This window comes from Vidua macroura, chromosome 7 (assembly GCF_024509145.1).
Source record: "Vidua macroura isolate BioBank_ID:100142 chromosome 7, ASM2450914v1, whole genome shotgun sequence".
Lineage (NCBI taxonomy): Eukaryota > Metazoa > Chordata > Aves > Passeriformes > Viduidae > Vidua > Vidua macroura.
In genome coordinates, this window is record NC_071577.1 from 36034857 (window position 1) to 36054247 (window position 19391).

The 19391-nt window shown below is 37.8% G+C and overlaps 1 protein-coding gene across 1 annotated transcript in view; it reads right to left on the minus strand.

Annotated features, from left to right (window-relative positions):
* LRP1B (LDL receptor related protein 1B) overlaps positions 1-19391 on the minus strand; it is a 634437-nt gene that overhangs the window by 363906 nt on the left and 251140 nt on the right. The window contains exon 3 of the mRNA XM_053982292.1: positions 8272-8409. Within this exon, the coding sequence (XP_053838267.1) occupies positions 8272-8409 (138 nt within the window). The remainder of the gene's footprint in view (positions 1-8271; positions 8410-19391) is intronic.

Sequence of the window (19391 nt, forward strand, 5' to 3'; positions counted from 1 at the left end):
AGAGATAAAGTATTTTTAGGTAATGGAATCTCCTGGAAAACTCTTTATTTTCTTATCGGAGTCAATGCACTCAGAATGCATTCCTATTCTTTGATGGACATAGCTCCAGAGAATACTGATTTAAAGTATTCTGCTTGACAATCCCTTAAATAAAGTATTTTACTGAAACCTTTCTATTGACTGGGCTCTGTGTTCCCCCAGTTTTCTGTTTTCACTTGATTGCTTCCAGGTATTTTTTTCCCCTGTTGCCCACAATTTTTAACTTATTCCGTTTCATCTCACAGTATTTTAATCTGTACATTTGTCATATAACTAAAATCATGAGCATTACTGCAGTGAGTTAAAGATTAAGTTACACTTTCATAGAATTTTGTGGAGAAAAGATGACTGGAGACTGAGAGGGTATAATGAATTCTGAAAATCAGTTTTTGTACGCTCTGTACATGTTCTTGCTTCTGAGTGGAAGAGCAAGAGTAATTTCTCAATGTGTCAAAGCAAACTTCACACCATTGAGTAGTATCAATCTCACTTAAAACTGCTGGTGACATCTTGACTTGTTTATCATAGTCTCGGCAATAATGGCAAATTTTAATTTTTAAACTATATTACACAGTCTGAGAATGACTTAGGCTTTTGGATTATACAGTTCCATGAGCTTAAAATTGAAAAACATAAGAAGTGGGGAACGGTAGGGAAGTAAAGCCCTTGTCTGGAAGAAAAAAATTACAGTTTCTCCTTATTTCAGCTCTGAATTGCAGTGTGTGAAAATGCAGAATCTGCTGTGCTCTGTGTACAGGTGGTCAGGCAGGTGGATGTTGTGCAAAGGCATCTGCATTCCAGGTAGGAATACTCCTACCCCAGCTCCCAGAATTTACTGCTTTGGTTAACGACACACAGCTAAGTGCTGAGATGGGAACAAGTGAGAGGCCAGACCTCACTCTGCAAATGCAAATGAATGCTCCTGCAGCTTCAAGTATTTGTACAATAAATGTTTAACTGTTTATGGCTCCTGGAAAAGAGCCCCAAGGAGCAAAAGTACCCCTTCACAGAACAGATGTAGTTTCCTTATTTGTTTATTCACCTTGGGAAGATCAGGAGCTGGGAAGTCAAATCCCCCCAGGCAAGGAGTGGAAGAACTTGAAACCAAGTCTTATAATGTAGCTTGGCTGAGGGCTCCTGGGGCAGAAAACTGACAACTGCACTTCTGACAAATTATGTGATGCTAGCCCCAGAATTTGTTCTTTTCTTTCTTCTTCTCTGTCTCCAATTTGATACCATTCTGTAAATTTAGGCTGACATTATAAATTGCTCTAGGAGGACCAAAATCACGTTTTTCAGCACACATGCCTGTCACTTTTTTTTTTTCTCACTTCAAACACCAGGTTGCCCAATTATTTTAACACTGTTGAATGAAGCAATGAATAGGCAAATAATGCCACTGGAAAAAGAGTACATGGAAATTTAATGACATGTTTTATTGATGGGCAGATGCCTCAGATGTGTTTTTGTTCAGCACATATAATTTTACTATTAGTTAATGTAAGAAATAGTAATTAAATTCTCATGCTAGAGGTCTAAATGCAATAGTTTATGTATATCCTGAGAAAAAAGAGGAAAAAATGCCCAAAAAGAAACTGAAAAAAAAAGCATTATTCTATCTAAATAAGATTTCAGGATGTCTAAGCTATCCCATCTCCTCAAATATAGGTGGTGATAGCTGAAGACAGACCCTGTGCTGTCGTTCTCCCTACGCCTCAAGGTTACCAGTGCTTCACAAGCATTTGGTGTCAGGTCCCAGTCTCTGCTGGGTGAAAAGCTGTCTCTGATGCCTGGATATTGAAAATACACTGAAGATTTACTCAGTGATGTGATCTAATGGCAGCCAGGCAGCAGCTACACAGCTACAATTCCTGCTCAAGGGCTGAGTTTAGGAGTGTCAAGGCTTTTTTGCCATGCAAATCGTTCTGGAACTTCTGATACAGAGATTATGTCCAGAGTATTTATCTTCATAAAAATCGTTTGAGATTTAATCATACAAAAAGCTTGTTGCATTTCTTACTCCTTAAGGAGTTTTAATAGCTTATTTGTTTATTAACAGGGACAAATTAACAGGTAACTCTACATACTAATCAACAGAAAGGTAATAAAACATCTTGAGTACAACTGAAAAGGAGATGCTCGTGATATGAGTTTAAATATTTGTTTTCTCAAAAAAGGGCAGCCTCAAAACAGTAACAGCAGACAACAATAAATAGCATTTAACCTAAATCTCTGGCAAGTAGAATAAAGATTTCTCAGATCGTCCCCTCCCATCCTCTGAGTCACTGACTGTAGCTGCTTTCCTAGAGTTTCTGCAGCCCTGTCCATGAATGAGTTAACAACCACTAATTGGCCCTCTTAACCACGATAATCTCAGCTCAAATATGATAGATTAACATCTCTGCTACTCTTTGTGCATTTTATTGGGCAACAGGATCATAGGAAACCTGAAATATTTGAGTAATAATCTTTACTCCTCTTTTTCATAACTTAGAACTCCATGGTTTAACCATCCATCACTGCATTTGCTATTGCAAGCAGGGTTTCTGTGCCCTGAAGAAAGCATGTGCATTTAAATGTGTGTGCTAAAAAAATCTGACCAAAATTTGTATTCAGGGAGGCCAGACCTGACCAACACTTGATTTCACCAGCAAGGAACAATAGCCAACATTTTCTCTCAGGAAAATGGACACTGCAACTGAAATGGAAATCCTGGCTGGGAGCAGACAGGACATTGCTCCTCCAGTGGACGAGATCAGAACACTCTCTACAAACCATGAACCAGTTAATGATCTGCTGTCACACATTATCATCATAAATGGCCAAACATTTAAGTCCTACACTTAATTTGCCACAGAGACAACGCTGATACCTTCACAACAGCTTTCCTTTGTGAATTCTAGCCGAAAAACTCCTCAGCAGCAGCCCATCAAGGTAGGATGAAATCACATCACTCAAATGTCTTCCACTGCTCATTCCCCCACCAGCCTCCTCTAATTTGCTTTGCTGCAAAAGGATTTTCTGATGGAAAGTTATTAAATCACCAAGCCCATGACTTCTTTGTCTTGGCAGTAGAATAGACTAAATGACCTTGGCTAATTTGAATGAGCCACATCATGCTCTATTGAGGCAAAAATATAGGAAAGACAGTAATATACAAGAAATTGGATGTTTGGATGCTGAAATGAGGAGATATCATAATACTAAACTATGCAAATTGAGCTTTCAGCCAGACAAATAGAGTTCTTTACTAGCAACTCTGTTCCAAAGCAAAACCACACAGGGTTTGTTTTTGTTTGTTTTTTTTTTTTTGTTTTGTTTTTGGTTTTGGTTTTGGTTTTGGTTTTTTTTTTTTTTTTTTTTTTTTGGTTTTTTTTTTTAATACCCCCAATTTTTTCTCTTTTCTGCCTCATAATCCAAATGGAAACCTTGATGCAGAATGCAGAGTGGTCACAGTGGGAATCATTCCAAATGTTACCCAATGGTTTCAGCAGCCCCACTGGTCCATCAGGAGCTCTGGGAGATTTCCTGGGGGTTCCAGGATTCAGTAACCTCATGTGAGGATTTGTACATCACAGCCTTAAAGGATGATTTAAAGCTTGTCAGAATAAATCAAATGAGTTCACAGGGAATTCTGATGCAGGTAAGCATTACTTCCAGAAAAACTCTCATGAGAAAATGGAGGGACATTTATAACTCCTGACTGTTTTAGGGGGGGTTTTGTTACACAACTGCACTAGGGAAAAAAAAAAAAAAAAAAAAAAAAAAAAAAAGACTAGGATCTAAATGTAGGTCCATATCTTTCAGTTTTATATTTATAACTTTGCATCATTCTTGAAAGGTCTGAATTTTCCTTAAAATTCTGAAATGTATATTTTCCCTCTGGCAAACAATACTTAAAATTTCCCAGTGCTTCAGCTGTAGAAAGACCAGAACAAAATGATTGAGTAATAGCAGCATTTATCTTCATCTTCTGATAACAATTCATTCAAAAAGCCTAAACATAAAAACAATACTCTGATTATAGGCTGCTAAAACAGAACAACTTTTGGCCAAAACTTATCAATGTGTGTTCTGCAGTTTTTTTAATACTAAATGATCCAGAGTTTGCCTTTGAATATTTTATTGATTAGAGACTTCGGAGATTATGATTCAGATCACAGTTAATAAAGATCTAAATAATCTGAAGACTTGGAAGGATTCTATTTGTACTGGTATTTTTTTGTAGTATTCTTTTAGCATTTTCTGGCTGGAAAACTAAAATATTAGCACAGCTATTCCACGAGTTACTAAATAATAACTTAAGTTAAAGGAGATCTCCATACTCTGTACAAGTTTTCATTTCCTCCATCTCTAACTCAGCCCAAATCCCAATTTTGGCATGCCACTTTCAATTGTGTGCCATATACAGATATATAAAGCACTGATTTATAAAACTGTACATCTCCACAGCCTTATAAAATAACCCTCACCTTTACTAAGATTCATGGGATTGTGACTGGAATTCTCTAGAAATTATCTTAATAATTATATCTGATGCTATACATTCTCAAGACCAGGTAACTCCAACTACCCTGTAACAGATATTTGCCTGAGTCATTGCTACAACTTTCAGGAGGAAGAAAAAAACAAATAAGAAGAGGTATTTTAGCCTTCAAAGGACCTCAAAATCAGACTGGGACAAGCTGCAGCCACACGAGCCCAGCTTTAACTGACCAGAGCCACAGTCAGCCCCAGCCCCATACTGGGATGAACCCTGTGAAGGAAAGACTTGGAACTAGAAAGTTCAGTTTGCAATAATTTGGCAGCTCCCTGGGGCAGGAGAGTTCTCAGCTCATTGCTCAGCTGAGCAGTAAAAGTGGCTGCAAATGCAGCTGAAATAAAGGCCTGGCTCTCCACAGAAGCCTGAAGAGGTGTGTCAAAGAAAGAAGCTTAATTGCCAAGAGCAGATCTGGAGCAGTCTTCAACTAGAACTACTCAAGCTTGGCTCTAGTTTTGGCACTGGTAAATTTTATCTGAGCCTTAACAACTCTCCCAGGAGCTGATGGGTTGAACTCCCCACTCAGAAGGGCTGGATCATGATGGAATTATTGGAATTTTCAGAAAGCTGAACAGCCCAGGGATAAGCTTTATAGGAGGGGTTAATATATATTTTGATTTCTCCCTTATCCAACCTCTCTAAAGCATTCTTCAATTAGATAAAAAAATGAAAAGGAATCCAAAATGACCAAATACAGATGTCTTATCACCATTATATGCTCTGAGGTTCAAATCCAGTGGATTATACACCCCTTTCTCCTCCGAAGGACATTGGAACACATAATGTGAAACAACCATGCATAATAAAACATTTTTTATTTCATATTGCCACAACCTCACCTGAATTTATGCATTACATTCACCTGCAAAAATGCATATGTGCCTGAAATAAAAGATGATAATACAGGAATGTCATTGTATTTACTACTATTTCCTTGAAATTTCCCATACATTACCATTTCACACCGGAGCAATGACCATATTTCCCCTTGCCAGGGAAAGGTGCAGGCCTGAATACAACTCTAAAAGATCCTTAATAATGAATTAATGTGAGAATGTTAAATTTAGAGAAAGGAATTGGAATAATTTCACTTACTGGATGTTTATACTCCATTAGTTCTTAGAGATTTCACCCCTTTGGAGTTACCTGTGCCGTGAAATGGGCTTTGCCCTGGTGACACCCCCATATTTCAAGCCATAAATGATTTTCCTGGTGCTTGGACTGTGACTTATTTACACAGCACTATCAGTGTCCTCAGCAAGAGATGATTTTAACCCAGCTCTGTGACCAGCTTGGCTCCTTACAATTCAATATTGAAAATTGCTGTTGCCTTCCTCGATCACAAATTTCACATGACCACTGGGAATTACAGCACAATTGATAATGCCACTCTTGTGAGTAATAGAAAGGAAAAGCTAATGGGTTGGCTGGATTTCTGAAGTAACTTTGCAACTTTTGGTCACATAAATGAGTTCAAAATATGATTGTGTGTTCAAGACTTAGAAAGTATATATATATATATATATATATATGTTTATCAGAAAAATGTTTGGGTAACTTTTGAGTCATTCCTCATTACATTCTGTATATATATATATTATATATATATATATATATATTTTATATATATATATATATATACACTATATATATATATACTATATATACTATACTGTGTATATATATATATATACACAGAGAGAGAGAGAGAGAATAATTACAACTATAAGGACCTCATACCAAATATTTGAAATATAGGAATGTAACATAATGACACTTTAGTTGCAGCTGTTTGTAACAAACTACAGGATCATAATGTAAAATTATGGCTTTCTATATTCTTTGGTTCTGTTGACAGAAATGTGCCCACTGATATTTTCAATTCTGCCCCTAATAAGCATGTAAAAATATGGAACTGCCACAAAAATCAATATTAATGAGTTGTTAACCATTTCCTAAACGAGGAGGCACTGTGACACTTCATTATGTAGTTGTTCTGTGTGGTCTAGCAGAAATATTTATTTAGAATGTTTTACCAAATTCTATGGTGATTTATTAAAGCAGACATTAATTTTTCCACTGGGAAGTTTTCATATTCATGTATGATAATAAAGAAAGGAGTGGGAATCAACATGAACCTTACAAAGTGTATTTGAGCATAAATTAAAAGGACGTGAATAGAGATTGGGTATTTTATGTGCTATCACATTCCAACATACAGGACAGATGTACAATAGGAAAAGCAAACATATTTCATTGCCACTAACATGGGATTATACTTCTAGTCAATTTTCTTTTTTTTCTGATTTCACTAATCTTGTGATTTAAAGACTTAAAATACAATAAAAATATAAGACAGTTATAATATAAAAATTATTCAGCACTGGAGATTTTTAATCTTCTGTCTTTTAATCCTGAGTAACTTACAGAAAACCATGAAATATTGAGGAATGTAAATTTAAACAGAACTTAATGAATCAATACTTTTCTCTGAAAAACACTCACCTGCAACTTCAGAAAGTTTCAGTATAGGCCAAAAAGTGCTTTGGCCTGTTTAACTTCTGGGGTATTTTTTGGATGCTAGGCTCAATATGCTGACACAAATTTTGATTTTGTGTAATGCTCATTGAACAAGGACTATAAAACAGTTGAGCCTTCAAGAAAAGAAGTGATTCCTATCACTGTGAATAAGAATTTTCATATATTTTATGACAGTCTGTATCCTCACCTGGTTATATAAAAATAACTATTTGTAGTTTTGTGAAGTCAGCAGTATTGTACTGGCTTTTTTTTTTTTTTCTAATTTTAATTTATTTTTTCCATGTGGCTTATTTTTGGTGTGGGCTTAGATTTTACTCTGACAGCTCTGAAAATATGCCCACATGAAATTTTAAATTCTAATTTTACTTTCTGAACTCTACCATTAATTGTATCCTTCACTGTATATTGTCATTTTGCATTGCAGCAGAAGTCCCAGCACCTGTCTCTGAGCTTCTGGTTTAGAAGATGAGATCTGTTGAACATCATCAACAATCATTCATCTGGAAATCTTCTTATTAAAAATAACTGATTCAAGGAATCCAAGATTTGGCCCTAAAGCTATCCCCAGTGCAGACCTCAAAAATTCATCTCAGTTGAGCTGAGATATTAAATACTTGACCTTCACCAATTTCTATTTAAGATTTCTCATTGTCAGAATTTGGTGACTACATTATTAAACAGTAGATTATTTGCATAAAACACTTCTGAAACAAAGCCCTCCATGTAAAATAATGCTCATAGCAAATTCAATATATTTTTCAGTGGTTTTCTTCGTCTTTTTTTTTTTTTTTTTAAAGCAGAAGTTATAAGGAAAAGAAAATTAATTGTGGCAAACATTGTTTGTGCTGCCCAACTTTTGCTCAGTAAAGTTTCCTCATTCTTCTTTTGATAGAAGAGTTTCCATCATAGCAACTACTGCAGGAAAAGTCTGAAAATCTCTGTGTGTTTTTTACTTGCATTTGGTTTTCACACAAAATATTTTTTTGAATTAACTTGAAACACGTTTCTATCAGTTCTCTTTTGGATGTTTTACATATATTCCCACACACATATATACCTATATGTATTCCCAAGGAGTAAATTCTGGTTCTCTTTGAACTCAAAAAAGAAAATGCAGTGGAAGAGTTGAGGGTAGAGCAATTTTCACTCACCCCTGCAATGAACTCCTTCGTCGTAGCCATCGGAGCAGTCGTAGACCCCGTTGCAGAGCTGGGACAAGTGGATGCATTTGTTGGTGCCAATGCAGCTGATGAAATTCGGGCTGCACTTGAAATCTGATTCCTCAGGACCTAAGGAACAGATGGAAAATTTCTTACATATTTCTTACGTATGTTTTTACATCCACCACAAGGCAAAGAAAGTTCTGCACCTTGTTTCCTTTTTGAAGCTAAGGGCAACACTCTGTGTATTAGTTCATTTTGAAGAATTTGTTCATTTGGAAGATTTTAGGGCCTTGTTATCACACATAAATTCATCAAGAAATAATTAGTGTGATTACAAATCAATGGCTCAGAGGATTATTTCCTAAAATACATGTGTTTTGCAGTTGCTAAAATAAGCTTTGTAGACACTAAAAAGCATCATGAGATTTTCAATTGACCTGTGAATATCCTATCAAGAGTCATATCAAGAGTAACAGGTACCAGCATTTACTTCCACTGCTGTGCTATGCAGATAATTGTAGATATTTATGAAAATACATATAAATGTCACATCTTTGTGGCTGCATTAGATGAGAGAAACTGTTGCTCCAGCCCAGGAGACTGCCTCAGAAACTGCACAGTCCAGGATGGAAGAGGGAGGATAATGATGCTATGATTGCTCCCTTTGGGATACCACCCCAGCTGCAATCACTTCTCTCTGTCCCCTTTTCCCTGAAGTGTTTGGTTCAGGGAGTTTTGAGGGAGCTTAGGGACTCTTGAGAACCACTTTTGTTTATCTCTTAGAAATGGTTCTGACTGATAAATTTCCCCCCATAATTCCACACTGTAAAGACAGATTTTTAACACAGCAAAGAACATTTGGAGGTCTGAAGGGTTTGACTCAGTTAGAGGTTGAACCATAATTTACACATTGTATATCATTAGCTACTCACAGACCAAAGGGATTGGGAGTTTTTTAGGAAAACAACTTGAACCTCCTGGATTTCTTGTGTTGGAGCTTTGGGTCTGTGCTGGGAGCTTGCAACAGTCCTTTAGGGAAATCTATCCTTGGATGCACAGTGCTCAAGTGCAAGATGCTTTCACCTCCCTCAAGGCACTAACTCCAGGAGGAAGGACAGAAATCACTGGCAGTAGCTGAAAGCTCTCTAATTAATAAGTTGGAAAATCTCATTTTTCTCAAGTCTTGTCTCTTGGAGTCAGCAGGACAAACCATTTGAGAGGAATCTACAACTTCTATAACAAATGTGCTGAGATGCCTCTCAGCACAGACCATTAAGTAAAAAATCTAATGTACAAAATTTGTCCCAATTAGAAAACCCCAACAGCACAGGGCAGTGCTCTCCTTCCCCAAGCAAAGCAGGAGCCTCTGACAGGGCCCATCCCTTGTGCAGGAAAAAGGGATGCAGTGCCCTGCTCCCTCCTCTGACCTTCCAGCTCCACACCTGGTACCCCTGAGGGACACCAATGACATCCTTGAGGAATTCCTGATTACAGGGATTCCTGATTACAGCATGCTGGCTTTAGGGGTGGAAAGGCAGTGCTTGTGGGGATGAATGTACCCTGTCTCAAAGGATTTGTGTGCTCCCAGGATGAAACACAAACTATCATCACCATGCTCCAGGTTGAATACACGCAATTCAAACATAGAGGGATTAAAATGTTTCACAAAGAAAATGTATTCCCTGCATTTTTCAGTAAAATACACGAAGAACTTAACAACAGAACATTGAAAGTTGATCAAAATTCATCCTAGATGTCAGGATTTGCTGACTATGGTAATGAGAAAGAGAGAACCAGAGAGTTTAGGTTTTAGGCATTTTATTGCTCATTTTGTACCCTGGAGGCAGGACACTTCATGCCATGAAGCATCCCATGTACCTACAGTACCTACAAGCCCTGGCAGTGCCAGGCACTCCTCCAGGACTGGTTTGACTCTGCAGACCTTTGAAGGAAGAGCATAAATAAAGCAGCCCAAAGCTCAGTGCCAGGTAGGTCATATAAAACCACAAGGTTTCATTTGATTACCACCTCAGCTGCATCAGCACTTGAAGGCACTTGACACGTAAATAAGGCAAACTAATTCTCTGATTTGCCAGTAATAACTTGCTTATTCTTTGTGTTAGGGCATCTGTGATAGAATGTGAGGAGTGAAAAAGTATTTTCTTCTAATACAGAGAACATTCTTTGAAAAAAAAAAATTAGATCTGTGAAGCATGTCAACCATGGTACCTGCTTATTACTATAAACTTGAGATCACTTGAAGGTTTTCATACTTTAGCAAACGGAAAATTTCAGATCTGTGACCAAAACTATAAAAACATATTTACATATATCCTACATTTAATGAGTGAAAGAAGGAATCTCTGATTAACATTTAAACCTTTAATAGACTAGTCTGACACGTTCCTGTCTATCACATTTTTGATTTGATGCTACTTGCTTTTAAAATACAAGATTCCTCCAGGACACAAACATTGCACAATTCTATACATATTGTCTAACTCAAAATACTAATAGAAGAGCTTGCTAATAAAGATTTCTTTGACTGGGGACATGGGATGGGACACTGAAAAACACTCCAGGAAGTATTACTCAATTTGTTTTGGTTTTGAGAGAAACTTTGTGCACCACTTGTGAAAGGAGAAGATTGGAAGTGATTCCCTTATCCATGTGATAAATTCATTTGTACTTTGACTTGCTACAAGCATCATGCTTTGGAAGGCAACTTGACTTAAAAGTGAAGATGAGCTTCAGTCCTAAAAAGCCCTGTTTTATAGAAGTTTTGTGACTTATTTTGTCTGCAAAAAAACTCTAAATGGTAATAAGTCTCAACCATTAACACCAGTAGAATAGAACAGCAGGCCTCCCTGCCCACAATTTCTATGACCTCTATTGAAAAAACTAAAAAAAATTAAAAAGCCAAATCAAGCTGCATGTTGTGATGCCTTTGAAGCAACACTTGCTTCTCCCACTGAATCCTTCCAGCTGCTGCACTTTCTGAAATGTCTAATGCAAATAAAGAAGAGTAGCTTTTTATCTTGTTTACACCTCTTCACTCTCCCTTTAACAGACAGCCACTTCTGGCAGCGTTATCAAGTGAACTTCGGGAAAAGGAATTTAAAAGTGTTCTTCTTCAAAATAATCTCGGTGTATTTTACATCAGTGCAAGAATGCTAAGAATATAAAAGACTGATGGTGTCTTTTCTTCCCTTCAAAAGACATAATAATTCCTAGGTTTGCCAGTTGGTGGAAAAATAGTCAAAACTACTGGCTGCAATTATGGTAATACAACATCTCGATGTTTCAAACATTCATCCTGGGACGCTGCTTGGAGGGCAAAGAGGATGCAAGCAGCTCAAGAGAGTCGGCTCAGGAAGCAGAATATCCAAGTGTTTCTGTAAGTAATTGTCTGGGAACAGATGGCTGAGGAAGGGGAAAGAGCTGAGCTGCAGAAGCTGAGCCAGTGCCATGGGGGAGCCCCCCAGGGCCACGGGGGAGCCCCCCAGGGCTGCAGGCAGGGCTGTCCCAGCCTCAGGGGAGGGTGTTTGGGCACTGGGTGCTTCCCTAGGGACAGGGGGTGATGGTCAGGTTTGGTGAGGCTGCCAAGGCCAGGCACATTCCATTCCAGGTGCACAGATTCTTGCTGCTTTCCCTGAATCTCCAGAAAACAACCTGTGCCCAGAGACAGGCTGGAAACGGGAGAGAGATTAATTTCGGGTCCAGATTTCATTGGCTATCAGATCACCTGGGAAAGCCATTTCTGATTTGGTCACTGGAGGAAAACTGGACAGAGTTTTGGCAATATCTGTGCAGGTCACAGGGAATCCAGCTCCAGCCCCTTCAGGGAAGGGGCCCTCAGGTCAGGAGGGTTGGGAAGAGGTCAGGGAGTCCTTGTGATGTCCTCCAAGAGGAAACAAGGGGAGGAGTCAATCACAAACTCTGGGTTCACACTAAAGAAGCATCACAAGAAAGTATTAAAGGCTTCTGTCAGAACCAGCAGAGACATTTCACCATGGACTCCTCATAGGGCATCTGTGAATTTGTGCTTAATGAAAACTCTGCCTGCCTCACCTCAGGCTCCTGCTCCACTACATTTCAAACTGGAGAATGCAACTAAGGCTCTACAAACTGGTTAGTTCCACTATTTTTATTACCATATATACTACTGTTAATTAGCAAAAATTTTGAATTAATTATGAAATTATTAATTATTATTAATTATTTCATTATGTACATTTCCTTCTTCTGAAGAAAAAAAATTCTCTTAGAGAAACATTCTGTCTACTCTAACATAAATTAAGGTACAACTTCACGTAGTAAGTTTAGGGGGGTTGCAAAGTATGACAAAAGGATATTTGCAAATTTCCATCTGCACTTGGATGCACAACACAAATTCAAGGTTCACAGGAAGTTATTAGATTACAGTAAAACATACACATCCATTTATTGGAAATTCAATAAGTGATGCTTCTATTTGACAACTGTTACCAAAAAAAGCATCAAAGCTGCTACTTCTGTCTTTATTTTTTCACCTTTGTCTCTCTCAACTATGATTATACAAAGTGCTTTCTCCTTGAACAACTTAGGCAAGTAGTTGGAATTTTAAGCAAGAGACAAGGCAGCCAAATGTGGCACATCCTTTTACATCACTGTGTCCAATTTACCTCAAGACCAGCATTTTTTGAGCAGCTCTAATCCTGGGCTGTCCTCAGCCATGAGAACTAATTATACCAAACTGTGGGACATCTTCAAAATTCCTGTTGGTGTTGTACATCAGTGACTTGCACATCCTTCCTGCTCTCCTAAGTGTCTTGTTGGAGTGAATCTTCTCCACAGTGAGCAGTTATCCTGAACAAAACCTTATTCCATGGCCTTTGAATTAAATTCTATCTTAAAGAAGAAGAATCAACACCAATTTTGGGATCTCTCTGGATAAATATGGGTTTAAATGAAAGCACTATGGTAGATAAGAGTATGTGGCTTGTCAAACACAAATATAAAATTGTGAGGATTTTTTCTCTCTGTTAACTTTCTTCCAAAGCACTGCTGGTGAACCATTTCTACTGTGACTCAGAGTGTGGAATATGACATTTAAATTTGCAGATTTGATTTTAAAACTTTATTCTTTAAAATCACTCTTGGCAGCAAGAAACAACCTGCAACATGTGGCCCAAGTAACGTAAAATATCTGATACAATTTTAATTGTGAGTAGTCTTCTCACAGGTGGGGTTTTTGATTTATCTTCTGCCCAGTTCATTATCAAAAAACAGAAATTTCAAAAGTGGTCATCTTTTAGAAAACTTATAATCACAGCATCTTAAAGTCATGTCTCTGCCCTTGCCAAGACAAGACATATTGTTCCTTGATGAAGACATTGCTTTTATGGGAAAATTAGATGGTTTTGTATTGGGTTTTCTTTTCTTTTTTTTTTTTTTTTAACTTAAATATTTGAACTCTCACAGAGGTTGAATACTAGGTATTAATTTCTGTATTTTTAAGTTCATCTAAGTGTAAACTAAGCACATAGGGTATCTAATGGTATGACAACTGCTTTATAAAGTCAGTTTTTACACAGACTAGAGGCACATTTCTAGTACCAAGACTTTGAAACACTGGGATAAATGTATGGAAATGATTTAAAATCCTCTGTGCCATCTTATATATATGCAAAGAAAGAATTTCATATTTAATAAGGATTTATGCTGCATAAGTAACCCCTTATCCATAGTCACTTTTATCCATATGCTTCATTCAACCATGCAGATTGATAATTAATATAAATTTGAAGTCACCTTCAATCAAATCAGATATTCAGCTACCCATGTAAGGAGAATAATAAACATTTACAGTAGGATGTGGATAACTGAAAAAAAGAGCAAAGTAGAAGTATTGAGCTGTAACAGCACAAGAAGTGTAAACTCTGACCTCGCAGACACAGCATTTTATCTACAAAATAACACTTCAAAAAACCAATAAAATCAGTGGCAACCAGTGGCTTTGTGAGTTGGCAAGTGAGCAAATGCAGCTCCGGCACACAAAAGTCATGGCTTATGACCAAAGCTAAGAGAGGAGTTAAGACTGTAGAAACCAACACCAAAACAAACAGCAACAAAAGAGAAAATGAAGAACTTCAGAAATCAGAAGATGCCTTTGAGTCACCACGGTCTGACCAGCAGTTATCTGTGCTGCTCCACTTGTCACACACCTGGTGACAAGTGTCCACTCTTTACCTGGGGGATGTCAACAGCTCCTTCTGCTCTGCATAGGCAGCAGAAAAACAGCTAACCTGGTCAAATTCCCAAATTCCATCAGAACAGCTACCCCAGCCAAACATCCCAAATCCAACCAAGGACTTGCATTGACCATCTTAAGTCTCCTCTTGAATCCTGTGCTAGTTTGTGCTCCTCATACACAGCAGACTTTGAGGGGCTGGAGCGTGTCCAGGGAAGGGAATGGAGCTGGGAAGGGTCTGGAGTACCAAGAGCAGCTGAGGGAGTTGGGAAATGGGCTCAGCCTGGAGAAAAGGAGACCCAGGGGGGATCCTGTGGCTCTGCACAACTCCCTGACAGGAGAGGGCAGCCAGGTGGGCTCTGTCCCTTCTCCAAAGTAATAGGACAATAGGAAATGGAGTCAATTTGCACAAGATTTAGATTGGATACTGGGAAAAATTTCTACCTCTAAAGGCACTGGGACAGGTTGCCCAGGGCAGTGGTGGGGTCACCATCCCTGGAGATATTTAAAAGACAATGTGGTCCTTGGAAACATGAGTTAGTGGTGAACACAGTGGTGCTGGACTCTATAATCTTAGCAAGCTTTTCAGACCTAAATTATTCTGTGATATATAATTTGGTCAGTTAATAATAATAATAATAATAATAATAATAATAATAATAATAATAATAATAATTTTAAAAATCCACATTAAATTTCCCTTCCAAACGATGGTTCCCAATTCTGTGCATTACAGCAGACAAAACAGTTCAAGATGTTATCTGTCTGTAAAGCTTAACAAGGCTCACAGTGGCTCACAAAACTCCCATTCCTGGACTCCTGTGACACCCTCAGCACCAGAATTGTGCACAAATGAACTCACAGGTGCAGCACACAGTGTATGGATATTGACTTTATGAGCATCACGCTTTAAGAGTAATGCTCTACACTCCCCTTCTCCTCTGAGTGGGTTTGTACACACCAGACAAGCAAAAAGCAATACAGTCTAAATCTATTACACAACAACTTTGATTTTTTAAATACTTCATTTCAAACCTGTTTGCACAGTGCCACGATAAGGGCTCTGTCAGCTCTGTTTGAGATGGCTTTTCAGCAAACACTTCCCCTCTGGCTCTGTTTCCTGCTCACTGCTTTCTGCGTGTCAGACACTTGCTCATCTTCACTGCACAGATGTAAATAATTAACAGGGCCACAGGACTCATCCTTTCTCCTGTAATGGAGCTGATGGCCACTGGAGACAGGGGGAACGCTGTGCTGAAGGTTGCAAAAAAGCTGATGGAGAGGGAAAAAGAGGTGGAGGAAATCCTTCTGAAACAGCTCAGCACTGAATCATTATCCAAAAATCCCTCTGGGCAGTCTCAGGCTGGGGTGGGGCTGGAGGCAGAGCACAGCTCTTGAGGGGGTCGGGCCAAGAGCAGCCACCAGAACTGGGACCTGAATTAAGTGTGGTTTCCACCTAGCATCACTGCTGCCACTAAAGCTATAAAAGCCGTGCAGGTATTCAGATTGATAATAGTAAAATCAGCTCATTAACAGCAAAGTCCATCTCTATTCCTAAATGAAGTTGGATGTTTTGCATCCCCAAATTATCTCAGACTAGAAAATGCACCTAGCAAAGGGAGAAAAGCTCACCTCCTCAGCCAACCTCCATCTAATGCTACCATTCAACAAGAATGGGGTATTTTTTCACTGAACAGCTCTAAATGTAACCATTTCTGGATTAAATACAGTGACAAAGTAGGGTTTTTTGTTTGTTTGTTTGTTTGGTTTTTTGTTTGTTTTTGTTTTTGAAACAACGTTCAGGGTGATCAGTGAAATCCATGGCCACAACTGAAACACCAAACCTTACCTCCCCCCCACTGCTCTGCAGCCTGTCTGGTTACAGAAATAAACAAAGAACAAGTGATGGCAAAGAGAAGAGGAGAGGAAGCGAGACTTGTGTAGCCTGGGGAGTTCCAATATTCATTCCCGTGGTGTGAGGAGCTCAAAGTAATAAATAAATTAATAAATCTACAGTGCTCAAACACTGCAACACTGTACCAGAATGAAAATTAAGATCAGGGGAGAGGGTAACACAAACACCTAACTTTACTTTATAGAGGAACTGACAAACACCTAAAGTACAAAATATGTTTGTGCTTGCATTTTTTTCTGATGTCAGTGAAAATTACACATTCAAAGAATTGATGAGGTTGGAATGTCTACTGTGATTGTCAGCAGGGTAGCACCTCTATGCAAAGCAACATTTTCATTCCTATGGAACAGGTTAAAAAATGCAGTCTTTACTAAAGTCAAGATAAATATCCTAATTTTTGCCATTTTTCTTAAATCAAAGCCTTCTCTCTACTGCTTCATATGCACATATGACCTACTACCATGTTAATATGGTCCCTCACCTTTCCCATTCCCCCTTCTACAATAACCTGGAATTGTGAATATAGATATAAAAAATATGTCTTGCATAGTTTTTAGTCCTCTGATATGGCTTAAATATTCCTAAATTTCACCTTTCACCTTAGAATTTTCATTTCAAATTGCTGTAAATGAAAAGATGTAGTCTTGCAATATTAGATAGTATGGAAGATAAAGCATTATCTCACACCAGCTATCAAAAAACCCCTCTGTGCAGTCAGGAAACACTAATCAAGATATTTATCTGTAGAGAAAACCGGTGGGGCTTTGAAGCAAGAATGAAGAACTGACAAGAGAACACATCTAGCATGATTTTTTCTTAAAAATCAAATCTCTGTCTAGTCTTACAAAGCTCAGTGTAGCAGTAGCTTTTTTTTTTTTTTAATATTAAAAACAACAATAAAACAATTCTTGCCGTTACAATCTTCCATCACAATGGTCCAACATAACACAGTTATGCATCAATGCACTTTATATCTTGTTCAATGACCACAGCTTCAGCTTGAGCAGTAAAACTTCCCAGAGATGAGAGAATTTGTGCTCTTTGCCACAGACCCTAAAAATTAAAAACCTAATCCACACATTTACTAAGCTCTTGCATGTAGTATTTATCAGAATATAAAGAGAGGTCCTTGTATGTACCAACATCAGCAAAGTCATTGCTAGTTTATATTCCCTGGTTATTTTTAAGGAATGGCTTTACAAACATTTGTCAATGATGAGGAGAAAGAAAAAGAAAAAGTATGTTCTCAGGAAGCAAAAATAATTAATATTCTTTGTACTTGCAGCGATAAAAAAGCTTTGGTAATGGATTTTTTTGTGATTTACTACAACACACCACAGTAATAATTTATGATCAATGAAGTAAAAAATGAATATATTCTCATGTAGATGGTCACTCCTCATTAGTTATAAGGAACCTATTTTTAATTTGGAGATTTTGATTTAATTAGTGTCACACATCTCAAGCCTGCCTTGTGTCAACTGCTGTAATGACTCGATGTCTGCGTGTGGCACAGCAGTGGCTGCTGCTGGGGTCTCACTGAGAAAATGGCACGAGGTGAACTGAAGTGCTAATTACCTAAACAATTAAAGTACCCAACACCAGCAAGATTGTAACACATCAACGTTCATGTTATAGATGGTTACATAGCCAAAGTGTATAAATGTCACTTGTGAATGTTCTTGATAAAGCAGTGTAGATGTGCAATGGAACAGTTGGATGCAGCAGCCACCCAAAGCTCTGCAGCACCCCAAACAGACATTGCAAAAAGTCTATTTGACATTGTAACATGTGTGTGTGACACATTTACACACATCATCCCTCTCTGTACAGACCTTTCCATCGAGTTCCAGCTCAGCTCTTCATCAGACACAGAAATTGTATCCAAATAAGATCCCCTTATAAGAAGATTTTTAGTGGATCATAGCAATACCAAGCTCTGATGGAAACCCAAGGCCTGCATCTTATGAGCAGTTATGCACTCCCACACAACCTCAGAAATGTCTATGGACTGAGAAGGAATTTACCAAGCTCACTTTTCCATCAGCAGAACTGGAATTCAAACACACAAACAGTTCTCAAGCCCTAAATTGCACAAAATTTCCCATGGTTGGATGACATTTGTAACATAAGACATTTTTAAAAACAAGACAGGACTAGAACATGTGGTGATACTTTAACTCCTAACTTTAAATAGCAAAACACAAAGTTTTCATCTCATTTGCAATACTTTCAGATGTTTCAGCAGATGATGTTAGTATCAACATGCATGTTTTATTTACAATTTTGGGTAAAAATTTACCATTGAAATGCTGTGTTCTATAATCACATGAAAAATTAACTTTGAGAGCCAACACTGCCTAAGTATTTGAGCTTAAAAAAATCTGTATTACTTATTCATTTTAAAAATCATCTTATATGTTTAATTCAGCTTTAACACAGACACTTAGAAATAGTTCCCATGCATTTTTAAACCAAGTTAGGCAGTTTCCAATCATAAACTTACTCATTTTTATTTTGTACACAGACATATAAATTTCATCCAATTAAAATAAGTGTTTTACTTGTTTTTTCTTACATAGTCATGCACTGAAAGGATGAGAACCAATTTCAACTGCTCTAAGTACAAAATAAAACACTATAAAAGATTTAATCAGCTTTGTTGGAGTTTACAGTGTGTCAGAAAGATAAAAATGGCAGGGCTTTGTGTTGTGCAGACACTGAGGGTCCTGTTTGATTGAGTATTGGCCCATAACTATAAAGTGACCCGGAATTTCTTTCATTTGGAAAAAAAAATAACATAATATATGTTGGTGTGTATATCACAGTAAAATTTCCATCTCTCACAACATCCATGTGTTTTCCCTTCCTTAGTGATGAAAATAAGAGAACAACACCTCAGATGGGCAAAAAAAGTAGAAAAGCTGGCAAAAGAACGCTGTATTGCTCACAGAAAATGTT